The sequence below is a fragment of the Varanus komodoensis genome, unplaced genomic scaffold (assembly GCF_004798865.1).
Source record: "Varanus komodoensis strain SLA01 unplaced genomic scaffold, ASM479886v1 scaffold27, whole genome shotgun sequence".
In the NCBI taxonomy this organism is placed as follows: domain Eukaryota; kingdom Metazoa; phylum Chordata; class Lepidosauria; order Squamata; family Varanidae; genus Varanus; species Varanus komodoensis.
Window position 1 is genome coordinate 12,036,000 of NW_025335701.1, and position 17,331 is coordinate 12,053,330.

The window sequence follows — 17,331 nt, forward strand, 5'->3', positions numbered from 1 at the left end:
TGCCTGCAGATACTATCATTTCTTAAATAAAGCATTGCTTTTCCTTCGCCTACTGGCGTGCTCATTGCCTCCAAGTCTGAAAGAACCCCTGCCTTTGGCAGAACAATTGGATCTGGCAACATCCAGATTCATGCCTTCGTGACATCACAGCTAAACTATTGAAATGTGCACTGTGTGAGCAAACCTCTAAATGCATCTGTAAACGGCACCTTGCTGCAACATGCCGCAATCGGACTGCGAACCGGCTCAGAGTAGCAAGAGCACATCACCCCCATGCCAAAAGATCTGTTCTGGTTTCTAGTTCTGTTTCACAATCCCTGTTTGGCGGCCACGCTTTCTCACAGGTTTCCCTCGCACCCTGTCCTGCTGCCTCAGCAACACCTCTTTGGTGCCCATGACATTCAGCCTCCGTGTGCCAGGAGATGGCACTGGAGAGCCAAGCGTCAGCAGTCAGAGTCAGGCCTCCGACATCTCCAGGCCGTCGTGGAGAAAGGCCTCCTGTGGACATGCGAGGCTGAGGGAGTTCACCATCACTCCCAGCCATGGAACCATCCGCTCCCAAGGGCTCATGGACATTCAGGTACAGTGCCTCTTGGCTGCCTGTGATACTCGGAATGGCAGAGGATAGAGGGATTATAGCACTGTGGCTCGTTAGAGTGTGATAGGCAGCCTTCCCAAAGGTTCAGGAATCGGCTGGATTGCAAAATCCAAAACCATGAAATTGACGTTTAAGGGAAGCAGCAGAAGGAAGTGAAGTAGTTGGCAGTTCTTGAATCGAAAGACCTCAGACAAGCGGGCTGATGAGCTAGTGCAGGAATTCTAGGCATCTTGCATCTCAGTTTCCTTGTCTGCATCTCTCAGATGAGCATCTTTTCTCTCGGCTCATCCTGCTTCCCTTGCCCAAACTTTGCTCGTGGCCATCCTGTGTTCCTGTGATCTGCTCCTGCTGTCAGGTCCTCCTGCTTTCTCTTCCTCATCCTGTCAAGGAAGACCACTTGTGTGGAACTCCTCTTTCCCATCACAGTGGTCACATGGCCCCCAATCTCAATTAGCAACATTTAAAACAATAAAATACAATATTATGGTAAAATAAAATCTAAAAATGTTTGGTTGTAAACTGCCCAGAGAGCTTTGGCTGCAGGCAGTATAGAAATGAAAACAACAGTAACAAGAATAACAAAAACCTTATGTTTAAAACCTAACAGTCTCCTTAATTAGGGAAGGTTCAGAGCCCTTTGTAGCATGAGTCCTGGGGAAACACAAGCGGGCTTGATGTGATTTCATCTGCAGTCACTGAATTATAATAATGAACTCAAACAGAGTTTATTTAAGGGAAACAGAGTTTGCAGGCATTTGCATTAAAACATGGGAAAGGATAAAAATAAAGGATAGTATAAGCTTCATACTTTCTGGTCCCTCATGATAGTTTGGCCGGGAGCCTTCAGAAAAGAGTTTCTAATTTAAATTACAAGAAAGATGGCTCCAAATTCTCATTGTTTCTGCAAGAATAAAGAGGGCAGAGAAAGAAGGGCAGGCCAGTCCATGGCTTCCTGGGCACTCAAGCCCCTCGGCTCTCTGGTGCCCAAAAAAGTCTGCAGCCGCGTGGGAACCCAGCCCACGGCTACCTAGCACTTACCAACGTGGCAGAGAGAGTGCAACCCCGTGGACCAGTTTCGCTTGCAGGAGGGAGCATCAAGCCAGTGTGGGTGCCGGCACGTTGGATCAGTTCTGTATGAAGTGTCCTCCAGCCAAGCAGCTCTGCTGGAGGATGTCTCGCTTTCACCTGTGCCCATCCCTGACAGGCAGATGGCAGAAACTTGGGCTTTTCTATAACTACATATGTTAGCTGAGGACACAAACCTCGCAGGCATGGAGGGAGGGAGGAAAGTAGGCTTGCTTCTTTCCTCCTCATCTCACTTTCCTTTTGCATCATATGCTTTAAACTCTCTGTGTATCGTGTTTTTATTGGTTAGTAAACTGCTGTAGGAGCCTTTCTGAACAGGAAAGAAGTGCTTTCCAAGTTGGTTGATGAGAATTTTAAAACCCTTTGAGCGCTGTTTCAAATCATTTTTATTCAAGAAACTTGGGTCTCTTTCTTAGGCTTCTCCTCTCTCCCCAGTCCTCATCAGCAGTAAAATCACACAATGGAGAACAACCAAGAGGTGATTTAGCAACCATGATCTCTCTGCTGATTGTAATCCAGACATTGCATTGGATTACCGAACCTCCAATAGTAATATTTTAATTCTTCAAATTACATGGCCTCCTCCTTTCTCCTTCGTTTCCCTGCTGCCAGCACATTGCTTCTGCCTGCCCGCCTCTGGCTGGTGAGCTGAGGAACTGCTGCATTGCTGCCGGCCCTTCTCCTTAACTGTCTTCCTTCGGATTCTTGTTCCCGTGGCAGGTGACTTTGTGTCCCAACACTGTGAAGACCTATGAAACGGCACTGGTGGTGGACGTGAAGGGGAGTGGAGAAGATGTCCTGGCGCTCCCAATTGCGGCGAGGTACAGCTTGTTTGCCCTTGCTGGGATGGAACGGTGCTCATGCTCACACAGGCCCGATCAGGAACGAGACGGGCTTTGGGTACAGAGGGGCTGTGCTGGCTTTTTGGCCCTAGGAGCCGCATCCAGGGTCCGCTGGATGATGGAGGTGTGCACACACGCATCCACACCTATGTTCACGTGCACAGCCCAGTGACATCCCTGCAGCAAAAGCTTCAGGGTGCTGAAAACCCCTTCCGGCACCAGCATCTGTCTGTCAAGGGTGGGCACTGCAGCAGGGGCGCCCCGCCAATCTCCTCCCCCTTGCGCCTCCTGCAGCCGGCCTGCTCCCCTGCCTCTCACTGGGCCCAGCGGTAGCCTGCCCAGTTCAAGGAGGGCCACAGCAACTCCCAGCGCACTGGCAAGGATCTGAGTCTGAGGGAGCCAACCGATCTCTCCAGGGATGTTTGGCCCTGCACCTCACAGCTGGGGCTGAAACCCATTTGCCAGTGTGCAGGTGGGCCTCCTCCGCAGGGGCCCTCCTGCACGCACATGCTCAGCAAGCCCATCCTGCAAGGCAACCCAGCTCTCTGCTCCTGGGGGACTTGCTGGTGTCGGTTGGGGGGGGGGGTCTCCATTTGACCGTGTTTCCCGCGCCCACCCTGAGGGGAATTTCAGGAACCGACACGCAGAGGCTCTCGGTCTCGCGTCTGGTGAGCCTCCCCCTGCCAGTGATAAGTGTGCTTTTCTCTGGCGTCCAACTGTGAGTGAAGTACAAATAAGCTCAGCCTTTGGTTGACTCGCTTCCTCAACTGCCTAGATGTGTGTGTCCTGCACTGCGTGTGGCGAACCCCGTCGTGAATTTTGGACGATGTTTCCTCAAGTTCCCGTACCAGCAGATGGCAAGGCTTGTGAATGACAGTGATCTCCCCGGCTGCTACGGTGTTCTCCCCCAGGTGGGTTCTGTTCTTGCTCTTCCATTTTGAATGGTTGGATACCTGCAGGAAAGGTGTCTTGGCTCCAGGCTGACCTCCGTTTAACATCTGGCTTAAGTGGCCTGAACCTTTTCCTCTTGAGCCCTTCTGCTGTCAGCGAGCTGAAAATGGTGCTGCAGGGGAGGGTGGCTTCTTCAGGTGCTGCATTGTCATCGAGGCCTGAAAGTGTGCCCAGGTACAAGAAGATTTCTCTGAAGACGTCGACCACTGAGCAAGCGAGCCGCGCCTGGCAGGCCATTCTGAACGCTGGCTGTGATGTCTTGTCTTCATCCAGGAACGCGGGAAGCTCCCTGCAGTGCTGCACTCCAGTCCTGCGCCTTGCGGCATCATAGAGCCCCGTTCCTCCATTGAGATACCCTTGACTCTAGAAGTCCAGGAGAGGGGCTCACAGGAGGCAGTGGCCTACATCGCCGTGTTTGGGAATCAAGACTCCCCGCTGGTGAGCGCACTGGACGAGACTGGTCTGGGGAGGGCTGGGATGAACTCGGGATTGGCAGCTGCCCCGTCGGCCTCTGCAGCCGTCCGCTCGTGTTGGCCCAGTCCTGCGAGGTGAGCCAGGGCAGGGCGAGTCCTTGAGAATGTTCGACGACTCCGGCTTGCGCGGTCGGCAGCCTTCCGCAGCAAGAGTGGCTGCAGGATGTGGAGAAGGGCGCTGCGAGTGGGTGCACCAGGGGCCCTTCCCAGCGGCCAGCCGTTGCCGCTGCCGCAGTGGCATGTGTGGGGAAGAGGCGCTGTGAGCGGGCGTGCCAGGTATCCTTCCCAGCAGCCACCCTGAAGCTGGCTGAGGCCCTCTGAGCTGTAGTCCCACGCGTTTGGAGGGCACCAGGTTGGAGAACCCTGCCTCAGAACAATCCTAGGCCCCGTCCAGCCCCCACGGTCCAGTACTGACATTCTGTCTTTGTTTGCTTCCTGTTATTTCCCGGGGCAGATGATTCGGCTGGTGACCATCGGTGAGGGCCCTGTGGTTTATGTGTATCCTGATAAGCTCAATTTTGGCTGCACTGAGGTTTTAAAGGATTCCTCCAGGTTGCTCTACCTTTCCAATCAGTCTGTGATTCCCGCACCATTTGACGCACAGATGGTGAGTAGGACCTGGAGTGGTCTCACAGTGAAAGCGGCTCGCCGGGCAGAGCGAGTCCTAACTGTGGGGGCCGATGTGATGGGTTCTCAGGAACTGTGCTGCTGTTTGGCCTCTGGATGCCTGCGGGAACGTTTTCCGGCCGAGGACCAAAGTGACTTTGAACTGGCTCATGCAGCAGACATGCCCGCCCCCTCCAGAAGATGCCCCCTCTGCAGCAGTCAGGTTTTCTAAAAGCCTCCGTTGGCACTAATAGTAGCAGGAGCTGATGTTTAGGGGGGAGGTTGCAGCACTTCGGACCAGAGGGTCAACCATTTCTTCTCAGAGAGAAAAGCAGGCACTCCCTCAGCCCTGCAGGGCAGTTAAGGTGCCTGGACAGGAGCCTTTCCTTGCTTGCGGTGAGGCGGAGCAGTTGGATCCCATGGTGGTCCCTTTCTCCCTCACCCCCCCACTTCCCCTCCTACACGTGGCGATGATCCTTTAACTGTAATAGGCTGTTAGAGCAGAGCGGGGGGATTCGTTGCAGGTAGAGACGGGCTGGCAATCTTACGCGAACTGCTGATGGGGTGGCTTTAAGTATGCTAGAACAGGCGGGGCTGTCGCTGTCATGGCCTCTTGGTATGTCAAAAAGGCCTTTGAGAACATTAGTCGGGGATGGTTTTCTGTAGATCGTTCAAAATGAATCCGAATTGTATATTCCACCCTCAGAGCTAGAGTGGTGGCCAATTTCACAAGTATCACTTGAAATTTATGTATACTGTACTTGGATTTCTGTAGGGTTTTTTCTTTTGATGGTTTTATTGAAATTTACGGTTATGTGTTAATTTCAAAGTGGTTACTGAACTGTAGGAATGTGATTTATGCTTTCTAGTAAGTGGAGCAAAACAATCCATCAAAGCCCTTTGTGCTAAGAGTGGTCCAGGGATAAGATGATTAGATTATTTGTTACAATTATATCCCATATTTCTCCAAGGAGCTAAGGCAGTGTACACAGTCTTCTTTCCCTTCTCCATGTTATCCGCACCACTCGGTGAGATAGGCTGGGCTGAGAGCAGGTGACCCAACAAAAGGCACCCAGTGGACTTCCTGGACAGCTGGAACTTGGGCCAGGCTGTCGCAGTCCAGCTTCCTAAGCACTCACTAAACCACCCTGACTCTCACGGCGGCGCTGGCTGTGATGCAGCGAGGCCTGGCTTGGGCGAGAGGTCTCTCCTCGCTAATTCTCATTCCCAGTCAGTTGCAAGGGAGGAATACACAGTGCTGGAGCAGGACTGCAGAGCGCTTTGGACAGGAAAAAACATTCTAGCGCCTGCCTCCTCCAAACATGTCCTCCACATGTGCGGGGCTGCAACCCCTATAATTTCTGCAGGGGATGATGGCTGTTGCGGTGCAGCACCTCTGGGCGGCCCAGGCTGGGAAGGCCAACATAATGGGAAGTTCCTGGCTCAGCCATGAACTCACAGGCAGTCTTGGATCAACCTTAGTCCTTTTGGGTAATATGGAGATGACAACAAGCCATGGTGCTTGGAAAGACTGCAAAGCAAAAGTATGTGAATTACTGCTGTATCCTTCTTCCAGTTTAGTCAAGTGTATCTTTTAAGAATATTATACTAGAAATCTGTCTCCCTCCTCTGGATCCCTGTGTTCCTTCCTCAGATCGGTTGTTGAGACTGTTAGTTGTCTGGGCAGAGTTACTTCAACACTACCAAGTTCCGCAAGCGTGAGAATGGGGCGGGGTGAAGTGGGAGTCGTGTCTCCAGCTGTGTGCTTAGCAGCTGTGCTCCGCTGTGCCGGCCTTCCTTCCTTGCCGAGTGCACTGCTGAGCAATTTCAGTAGCACTCATCCCCTCTTTTAATTACTGATGACATTTAACCAGAAGAGCAGTTGTGCAGCCAGTGAAGCAGGCAAGGAAGATGAGCCCTCATTTGGAGCGGCAACACAATTTCACCAAGAACCTGGGCTTTCTAGGCAGGTATCTGTTGGTATTGTACAGATCTAGAAACATAAACTCCAGCTAGAAGAGGTGAGATGAGATGTCCTGCAATTTACTGAGAAAGTAAATTAAATATCACTGACTGACTGACTGACTGACTGACTGACTGACTGACTGACTGTGCATGTGGTGCCACAACAGGCCACTTGTGGAGAGGCGGTTTCCAATCCTGGCCAGTCCACGGAATGAGGACCAGTGCAAGGATGAACAAAAGTCAGGCTCGCTTTGGATTGCTACCTGGCCACGCGAGTGGGTGCCACGTGCCCATCTTGCACACCTCTCTTGCTCCTGGGCCAAAGACCCTTGAGTGCAGTCCTTCAGAGCTAAGGACTTTGATATTTCTCAAATATCTCAACTCAAATATTTCTGGCAGGAGGATGTAAGATAAGCAAGTCTGTAGCCTGAAAAACAAAGGCTACTAGTAAAATACTAGTATGTAGTATTTTACTACAGTAAGACCAGCATTCAGTGTAGCCACAGCTTGGGCTGTATCACCTAAATGTGGGTGAGGGGCTTAAGTGGGAGAAACTAACTCCCCCTTATTCCACCGCTCAAATGAAGATTGCCTCATTCATTCATCCATGTATTTCCAATAGCTGAACCTCTCTGGATGGTTCACAGAAAGTGACCCTGAAATACAACACACACAGAGAGTTATCATACAAAATTTTGAGGCAGCTTGAAAATGTTACAGTAAGATATTGGTGTCCTGGCAGAACAACTGGCTTTTAAAATCCTTTTCACATGCCTAGGAGTAGAGGAAAATTCAGCCTGGTGCTGAAAGGGTGGCAGTTTGGGTTTAGTTTATTTCTTAAACTTATGCCGCACTGGCAGTCCTGTAGGACTCTCCAGGTGGGCAATTTCCCCAATTCCATGGTTTTGAAGGAGGATGCATTGGTGGCAAAGACAGGAGCCTGGTCAGATGGCGAGCCTGTGTGAGAGGACAGAATTGGACCCATTAGTTTTTTTAAACTGAGTTAAGCAGTCAGTTTGGGCATACTTATTATGCCTGTGAGAGGGCTTTTGTTTCACCAGACATCAGTTAAGTCAGCCTTGTTTAATATATTATTTAAATTAGAGTCTGCTCCTATTGATGTTTTTCTTAAGGTCAGCTCTCCTGTCATTAATCCAATTTAAATCGCCTGTGGATGTAATGCCCTTTGCAAATTGCGCAAGCTCCAGTGTGCCTGTCTGTGCAAATTGCCTTTGGCCATGATGACGGCTGTGCAGCAGTCCTAGGATTATTTCAAGATTTTGCATTAATCTTTCCATGAAACTAAACACACTGTTTGGCTCAGCCAGCAGATCTTTCTTTACGCACCTATGTTTATTAGTAATCCAGATTCTCACTCTTCTAACCTTAGAAGTGCCAGCAGCCGTATTCTGCTCACTTTGTGTTCCAGGTATTAGTGGCTCATTTTTTGTATGGGATTGTTGTATCTTTATGATATCTGGCACCTCTTTTTTAAAAGGAGGACCCTATTCTGCTTTGTTTAACTCAATATCCCAGGCTATTTACATTCCATAAACATATTTTCAGACTCGCGAACTGAGTTTGAAAAAGAACCTGGGTTTCTGCCATGGCTGTTAAAGGCAGTAACCCCATTAAGACTGGCTGTTTTCTCAGTTTCTGAAGGACCATTAGCATGCACCATGTTAAGCATTGCTAGATTGTGCTAGTGTGCCTTGCCCTTATACAGGTTCACAAAGTGCAAGGTTTCGGAAAACGCACCCCTTGTTTGCTGAACTGTGGAGGCTACCAAGCCTCATACACCAGTGTCCTCGGCATTTTTGAGATTTGGTTTCTCACTTTTTTTTTCTGATTTCTTCTGGCAGTCATAGAGGTGATTATATACTTGCTCTGACTCATTCTGACTGCTGTTTTCCTCCTCCTCCTTGGTCTAGGTTCAGGCTGGTGCGCATTTTCTTGTCTGCGTGACGGGTGGTAGCGGTCAGGACAGCTGCGTCTTTAAATTCTTTCAAATTTAAATTGCAGGGGAAGCCCCAGAGGTTATAGATGCTCACATTGAGCAGATTTTCAGCATTTTTTTAAAAAAAATCCTGCCTTTCTGTAGGATTTCAGATCTTGCAAAATCAAACCTTTCCCTCTGCCAAGACATGCCAGGGCTGGTGAATGCTGTGTGTGTCATACTTGCTTTCACTTGGAAAGGATGCTGTTTAATTCTCACCAGGACTTTGCCCTGCCTGGGTCTCGATGCAGTGCTCGACGAATGGGATCCATGGCCCTGGGTTCAAGATTAAGCGCAGTAGGAGACCCATTAGCCCAATTTTCAAAGAGGGAGAGGAAGGCTTGCCTACTCCTCTCAGATTTAGGGTGCTTCTTGTCCTCCGATTACTCTGGCAGTTATGATTATGCAACTGAAGCTTTCCAGAGTCGTTTTCCTGAGGGCAGCAGTGGCCATCTTGTGCTCAAGGCCTGCGTCAAAGGCTGCGTGAGCCGCTTCAGCAGTTTATCTGCAAGCCGCTGAACTCTGCTTTTAAGGAATTGGTGGCAGCCAGCCATTCTTCACTTGGGTCTTTTTGACCAGAGGCAGCAATTCCATCATTGCTCTACACCTGCCTTGGGAGGTATGGACCCATTTGCACACCAGGACGGGGCCAGTTCCTTGCTGCGATAAGCCGAGATCTTTCTGGTTTCAATGACCTGGAGCCAAACAGGCTGCCAGCTATTTTTCCCTGCCTCCAGTGGGACTCTGGATCATCACCTGCCTTACCTTGACCCAGAAAAGGCTTTTCTTTGCCAATATGGAGTGCTTACACTAGCATTTTAGCAATGGGAACAGGAGCAGATGGCCGAAAAATCCATCTTGGATAATGCCATCATCATACCCCTGGTGCAAGGCCTTCTTTACCATGGCCCCCATTGACTGGGACTCACTGGGACATGCTTGTTCTGTCCAATCAGAGTAATTCCCCTTGGTTCAGCAGGAGTCTGACCCCTGCAAGGAGCCCTCTTGTTTCCGAAACATTCCAAGCCTTTAGCTAGGTTAGGCTGTTGTAATTCCCACGGAAATATTATAATGGACCCACTGCTTACTTAGCACCTGCAGTGTGCACGATGCTGCACAGAACACAAACCTGCTAAGGGGACTCACTTTGCAGCCATGGGCATGCACCATTTTTCAAGGGGATGGGGATTACGTGGTTATACTTTCTGAAGTGGCAGTTCTTTGTTGTGGCCTCTGTGCATCACACTTATAGGAGCTGTGCCTGCGCAGTTCCTGTAGCCGGGAAGATTCGAAAGCTTAACGGTTTTGGTGGGAACTCCGCACCCCTCCCCCCATAGTATAAGAAGACAGAGTGCCCACCATTTCCCAAGTCTTCTTGCGACCACCGTTTGCTGTGCCTCGAGCCTTTCACCTCTCAATCCATAGCTATACTGTTGTACCTTGATTCCCTTTGAACCGTTGCTCTCTGTTCTCTTAGCTTTCTTGTTAAGATGTCCACGTTATTTATCCCCCCTTTTTTCCCTCCCCCCCCAAAAGTTTATTCTCTTCTTGCATTTATTGACTTCGCTATCTTCTCCTTTTCAATCTGATGGCTCAGTGTGCGGCCAAGATGTCCTCCACTGATCCTCACGGCCTGTGCCTTCTCTGCCTTGGAGAAGGTCACAGGACTGATAAGTGCGGCCATTGCCAGGCCTGCACCAAGCAGGCGTGAAAGGAACGGGAGAACCGCCTGCACAAACCTCTCTGGGACCAGGCTTTGGTCGCATCTGATCAACTGGCGGCCCAATCCGCTGCGCATCCCTCCTCTTTGGCTGCCCCTCTGCCCCGCCCATCGGCTGATGGTGCTACTCTGCTGGAGGGCAAACACTCCTCTAAGTCTCCTCACAAACAAAAGGAGAGGAGGAAGCACAGCGGATCCGACAAGTCCTTGGACCGTAAGAAGCCTAAGAAGGACAGGGTAGATAAAGACGGCTCATAAGACCATGGAAGTTCCTAACCAATCCAGACATAAGTGGTCCTGGTCCCGTCCCTCCTACCGATATCAACCATACACACAGTTCTCTGGCTGGCAGCAGTTCCAACCTTGTCAGCAGCGCCAAAAACAACCAACACAACACTATCTGCAGAGCTGTTGCCACCTGGATTCTGATAAGCGCCAGCATTGACGGGCTGAGCAAACCTTTTCTTCTCTCCTGAACCCACACTCCCCTCTTCCTTTTGGGGATCGGCTGCAAAGTTGACTCCCCATTTGGGAGTCCATCACATCTGATCAGTGGGTTTTATCCATTGTGGAGCACGGATATAGGATCGAGTATGATACCGTACCCCATAGGGACCAATACGATATACGTCTCCGTTGTTGGTTGTCAAGACGAAGTTCAACAGCTTCTTCATAAAGGAGCGAATCGACAGCTCTCACGCTCCAAGGGGTTACTCGAGATATTTTATGGTCCTGAAACGGGATGGTGGTCTTCACCCGGTATTGAACTTACATGGCTTCAACAGATTTATCAAAACTAAAAACTTCTGGATGACCACCCTTCAAAACATCCTTCTGTTGCTTAGGAGAGAGGATTGATTCACTTCCTTGGACTTAAAAGATGTTTATTAGCATCCAGCTGTCTCACAAGCAACTTCTTCAATTTACGGTCGGTTCCAACCTGTTTGAATAAAACGTTTTACCGTTTGGACTGGCTACTGCTCCACGGGTCTTCACCAAATGCATGGCCCCGGTGTGTGCACACCTCTGGCTTCAGGGAATTCAAGTATGCCCTTACCTTGACGAATGGTTGATTGTCTCCTCATCTTGAGAAGGTCTTCGATCGTCGATCTGGACTACATGCTCCCTTTTAGATGATTTGGGACTATGTATTAATTATGGAAAATTGTGCCTTGTTTCTTCACAGATCATTGATTTCATCAGAGCCCGTCTCAGTTCCACGACTGTGAGGGCCTTCCTCCCTCAAGGACGACAGGAGAAACTTTGTTCATCCATTTGTTCATCCACATGGACACAACTGTTCTAGCACTGTCTATACAGAAGCTCCTTGGACACATGGCTTCCATGGTCTCCGTGGTCTCATATGCCAGACTACGGATGAGGCCCCTCCAACTCTGGTTCAACGGCCTCTTCCACCCACAATGAGATTCATCACATCAACCTCGTCTCCCAGTCTCCGTTCTTCAGACCCTGTCATGATGGACTATACAAAGCAATCTGTCTGTCGGAATCCCGTTCCGTCCACCTCATCCAGCATTGGTTATTCACCGATGCCTCCCTCACGGGTTGGGGAGCTCTGTGTGCCAGTCTTCACACTCAGGGCACTTGGAACAACCACGAGGCTGCCGGACACATCAACTGCCTGGAGCTTCTGGCAGTCTTCAAAGCCCTTCGGTCATTCGAGATTACCCTTCGGGGCCAAGTCATTCAAGTGGCCTCCGACAACATTGTGACTGTGTTCTATATCAACAAACAGGGCGGAACAAAGTCTGCCTCCCTTGCTCATCTAGCGCTGAGACTTTGGGACTGGTGCATTTCGAGGGAAATTACCCTCCTTGCTGTTCACCTAGCCAGTACTGACAACGAGGAGGCAGATGCCCTTAGCAGACAGATGTCGACGACTCACGAATGGGAGTTGGATCATCAGGTCTGTCATCACCTTTTTCTGACTTGGGGCCCTCCAGACATAGACCTATTTGCCACTCATGCGAATACAGTCTGCAAAGCCTACTGCTCCCGAGCGGGTATCAGTCCTGGCTCGAGAGGGGACACTCTGATGATTCCATGGACAAACACATTCTTTTATGTGTTCCCTCTGATACCGCTCATTACGAGAACTCTTGCCAAGATCACCCTTGACGAGGCTCGGGGAATTCTCGTGACTCCCTGGTGGCCTCGCCAACCATGGTTTCCTACCATTCTCCATCTGTCAGACAACACCTTTTAGCAACTGCCTCTCATACCTCATCTCATAACTCAGCAGAACGGGGCAGTACGGCACCCGGACCTTCATTCGCTCAATCTGACGGCCTGGCTCATTCAATAGGTCCTGCTACTCCCTCAGAACCGACGGTACTGTCGAATCTGACACCAACCTGGCGGTGTCTGGACACAGCTGTTCATCCTTCCTTGATGCCGATGAATACTCCATCGGACTCAAGCACTCTACATCCTGATATTCAGTTTATTCTCCAGTCTGCGCTAAGACCTATGACTCGTTGCTCGTATGTGGCTAACTGGAAGCATTTTACATCTTTTGCTGAAGCCAACCACTTTATTGCTCATTCAACTTCTACTGAGAATGTTCTTCAATTTCTATTATCCTTTCACCAGACTGGACTCAAATCTTCATCCATTAAAGTTTGCATCACTGCCATTTCACTACTGTGGCCAGGTGGCCGGCTCATCGGTATTCTCTAATGTCCTTATTTGTCGATTGCTTAGAGGCTTACAGATTCTCTAGCCACTGGTTAGATCAATCGTCCCGACATGGAGCCTCTCTGTTGTCCTTCAAGTGCTCACTAAACCTCCTTTCAAGCCCTTGGCGACTACCAACCTACATCTCTTGTCATGGAAGACTGCCTTCCTTGTTGCTCTCACATCAGCTAGAAGGGCCAGTGAACTCTGCGTGCTTCGTACAGACCCTCCTTATCTCAGTTTTCATAAGGAGAAGGTTGTTCTACGTACTGACCTTGCGTTCCTTCCAAAGGTCGTGTAACCCTTCAATGTCAATCAGGACATTATCTTATCGGCCTTTTTTCCCGCTCCGTCTACGCCCGTGGAGCGCTCGCTGCACTCCCTTGACGGTCGTCAGTGCCTTGCCTTCTACAGGTCTCATACAGAATCTTTTCGTAATACCAGATGTCGTTTCATCAAGGATTCCGAACATGACAAAGGGTCCCCCATCAGGTCCCAGAGGCTCTCGAAGTGGATTGTTCAGACCATTGAACTGGCCCATCAACTCCCTAAACTAGACTTACCCGTCGTGCCCAGAGGCCATTCCATGAGGGCCGTTGCAGCTTCCTCCGCTTTCTCTGCTGGCGTTCCGCTCCGCGACGTTTGCACGGCGGCCACTTGGACTGCCCCTTGCGCATTGGCCAGACATTACCGCCTTGGTCTGTGTGCCAGGCAGGATGGCTCCTTTGGTGGAGCAGTCCTCCCTTCTGTTCCTCGTTGACGACACCGTCCCACCTTCGGGTCTGGTAAACTTGCTAGTCACCATATGTGTGATGCACCGAGGCCACGACGAAGAAAGGCAGGTTGCTCACCTGGAACTGTCGTTCTTCGAGTGGCCATCTGTGCATTCACACAACCCACCTGCCGGCCCCACTCGGTGTCGGTGACTGGGTTTTTACGGTGCCGTGTTTCGCTTGGTTACGGATTCGTAGAGTGTATCTTCATGTATACATATGCTTACCTTGTGTGTCTTAAACACTTGATGTGAAATACTTTTCGCTTCTGCTCGGGGGTGAACTGCCGGTCTTCAGTAGACTGGGGAAATGGCTGGCACTCCGCCTTCTTACACTATGTGGGGGAGGGGCACAGAGTTCCTGCCAAAACCGTTAAGCTTTCAGATCTTCCCAGCTGCAGGCACTGCACCGGCGCAGCATCCGTATGTGTGGATGCACAGACGGCCACTCAAAGAATGACAGTTACAGGTGATCAACCTGCCTTTCCTTTAAGAACGGCCTCTTGAGTTCCCTTGTTGCATTCCTCTGTCTTTTTGATGAGGCGCAGAGGCTCGCCCTTGGACTGTGTTTCAGGCCCATGCTCAGTCGCTGTGGAGGCTTGTGCCCAGCAAAGGCGTCGTCCCTCCCGAGGCAGAGATATCGCTCACGCTGATAGCACACCTGGACGACACCGTGCTGTTCCAAGACGACGTCATCCTGGAGATAGAGAACAGCAATTCCTACATCATCCCTGTCCAGGCCACAGGCACAGGCACCACCATCGTCACAGACAAGCCCTTTGCTCCAGCCATTGACCTGGGACCCCACTTCAGGTGACATGGGCAGCTGCCACAGAAAAAGAGCACCTGCACTGCAGCACACGCCTTCCACGCTGGTGCAGTGGGATCCTTCGCATCTCTTTATGGCGAGGGACTTGAGGGGTTGCCTGTTCCGCCATGGGTCTGCCATGCTTTACCCCCACCGCCTGGAATGGGGCAAGGCATCTGTCATTACTGGCGGATGCCTTATGGAATGGCCTGCCCAGGGAGGCTTGCCTGGCCCGGCGCCCTGCTCTTTCCCAGGTTGCTTAGTCCTCTCAGTCTTCTCTGTGTCGTGCTAATGCCGCTCTTCTCTGTGGGTCTTTTACACATGGTTTTTGTTGCCTTCTCTTTGTTGCACTGTCTTAGTTTGCAAGCTGCCTGGAAATCCTTACATGGAAGGGCAGCATATGGGTTCCTTAATGGCATGGTCTCTGATCCGTGCTGGGCCACGTCTGAGCTTGCCTCTGCTCCTTTCCTAGCTTGGACCCCTGCTGCTATCGCTTCAGGATCACCAACTGTGGGCGTCGTGCCCACCAGCTCTACTGGATGACTGAAGGCTTCCCCGCCTTTCGCCCACGCAACGCCCTCCCCGCCACGGGCACCAGCAGGAAGAGGAAGGCAGAGACCCCAGTGCCCGTGTTCCAGCTTCAGCCGCTGAGGATGGAGCTGACCCCCGGGAAGAGCATGGACATGTTCCTGGAAGGGTCCTCTGACATCCCCAAGGTACAGAGACAGGTTTCTTTCCTCAAGATCATTCTCGGTGCCATTTCAAGTTCTTGGATACTTTTTTCTGGGAAACAAGGGGCTTCTTTTGAGGACTGCTGGAATTCCACCAGTTGCCATGGTAGCATGAGCAGCACTTCCCCCTTCCTGCTAAGGGTCCACCACCACTGTATGGTTTTTCGGAAAATACCATTCAAGCAGCAGAGTGGCAGGGAATCCTTGAGTGGGCTCAGTCCCTGACTTCTTCCTGGGGTCCTCAGAAGGTAATGAGGACCCAAACTGATGCTTTGCCTCAGGCAGTGGGGAGATGATGTCATTGTCATTCCACCATCCACATTTAGAAGGGAAAATAATTAAATTGGTGGCTGAGAATGAACCTTTTGGGACAGTTGGTTACCACTTAAGCGGCCCCAAGAAGACATGGTCTCTTCTTGCCTGCTGGTCTGATTTGGGAGCAGGGGGTGCAGGCAGCGCTTGCTTTTGGCCCTGCCGGCAGTGCCAGAGCACAGCTCTCCAGTGTGGCTCTCCAGAGCTGCCATGGACTCAGTCCTTCAAACACGTACTTGGGCCCTCTGACACAGTGCATACCAACTCAGTGAGACTCTTTGGCAGTAGCAAAGCCCTTGGTAAGAGCTTGATAGTCGTGCTGTTCGGCAATCATGTAGCTGGTGACAACCAGCAACAGTCTTAACAATTCCTCCATGCTCCAGAGCTAGCAATGATAGCCATGGCAGAGATCCAGCCGGTTCCGTTTCCCTGCTGTAATCTTTGCAGCTCAGAATACAGGGCAAGGGTTTGCATTACTCTTCATGTAAGCCATCCTTCCCAATCAGACACATGGTTCTAGAAAGAGGCCTGAGCAAGCCCACCCCGTACTGTGCTGTAGTCCAACCTTGAAAGCATCCTTGGACCCTCGGTTCTAAATGGCTATCACACCCATGAGTCAAGGAGAGTTTCATGAGTAAGCCCAGAGTAACAGATGTGCAGATTTCACGACCCAGGCTTCCTCCAGCTGCATAGTTCTGACCATGGCATCATCCGAGAGGCAGGAACAGTCCAAGCCCTCTGGCAGCCCTGGGCTATTGGCCATGAAGATACATAATCTACAGCAAACAAGAACTTGCAGGACTTCTCATGGCAGGTTCTTAACAAGCCACCAGGATCACCCTGCCCTGCGACCGTACTTAGAATGCTTGTTCCAGTTCTGGTCACCACTCCTAAGAAAGGACGTTGGAGGTTTGGAAAAAGGGCAGAGAAGGGCAGCTAAAATGATGGAGGGGCCGAAGCAGCTCCACTGTCAGGAAAAGTTACAGCAGCTGATACTGAGCTTAGAAAAGCTGAGAGCTTCCATGAGATGTCATGCTTGGACCCGTTCCTAGAGAAGAAGGCTGTGCATGACTGCTGATGGCTGGATGCCACTTCCAGCATCGGAGGCTTTGTGCTCCTGTACACCAGCAGCTGGGGAGCACGGCCAGGAGGCTGCCGTGATGCCCACCTCCTTCGAAGGTCTGCTCTGGCACAGCCCTCCCGATGCCCTCGTGCAAGCCTTTGGCCTTTGCTTGTGCAGGTGGTAAAGGAGAGGCTGGTGTGCCATGCCATCATAGGCAAGCAGTCCGGAAAGGAGTGCATCATGAAGGTGGACGTCACCTGTGAGTTCATTGCACCTGTCCTGCAGATCTCCTCCAGAAAGATCACTTTCTGCGTGCAGAAGGTGAGTGGTTCTTTGGGCTAAGGGGGCTGGTTGGCATGTCACCAAGGGATACCAACCTGATGTTTGCTGTATGGAGTGTGCGTGTGTCTGAGGGGAGGCAGAGGTGTGTGTTCAGACTGAAAGCGCAAGATCCACATTCCAGCTCAGAGCAGCCCCAGGCATTCCAGTTTATAAGGAAATGCATGGAAATATAGTTGCGGAAGGTTTTGATGTTGACAGAAGGTGTGTAAACTCTGATGCGGTCTTCCTCAGTCTAGTGCCCTCCAGATGTGTCGGACTGCAACTCCCATCGTTCTCAGCTAGCATGAGTGGGAGGGACTTACCAGGAATGCAGCATCAGCACTGATTACTGATCTTCCCACAGAAATACGTAGCATGTTCCTAAGATCA

General features: G+C 50.9%; 1 protein-coding gene across 1 annotated transcript in view; it reads left to right on the forward strand.

Moving 5' to 3' along the window:
- HYDIN (HYDIN axonemal central pair apparatus protein) overlaps positions 1–17,331 on the forward strand; it is a 108,597-nt gene that overhangs the window by 25,074 nt on the left and 66,192 nt on the right. Inside the window, exons 13-20 of the mRNA XM_044433931.1 lie at positions 345–580; positions 2,405–2,505; positions 3,302–3,437; positions 3,751–3,915; positions 4,405–4,557; positions 14,281–14,519; positions 14,987–15,230; positions 16,798–16,941. Of these exons, the coding sequence (XP_044289866.1) occupies positions 345–580; positions 2,405–2,505; positions 3,302–3,437; positions 3,751–3,915; positions 4,405–4,557; positions 14,281–14,519; positions 14,987–15,230; positions 16,798–16,941 (1,418 nt within the window). The remainder of the gene's footprint in view (positions 1–344; positions 581–2,404; positions 2,506–3,301; positions 3,438–3,750; positions 3,916–4,404; positions 4,558–14,280; positions 14,520–14,986; positions 15,231–16,797; positions 16,942–17,331) is intronic.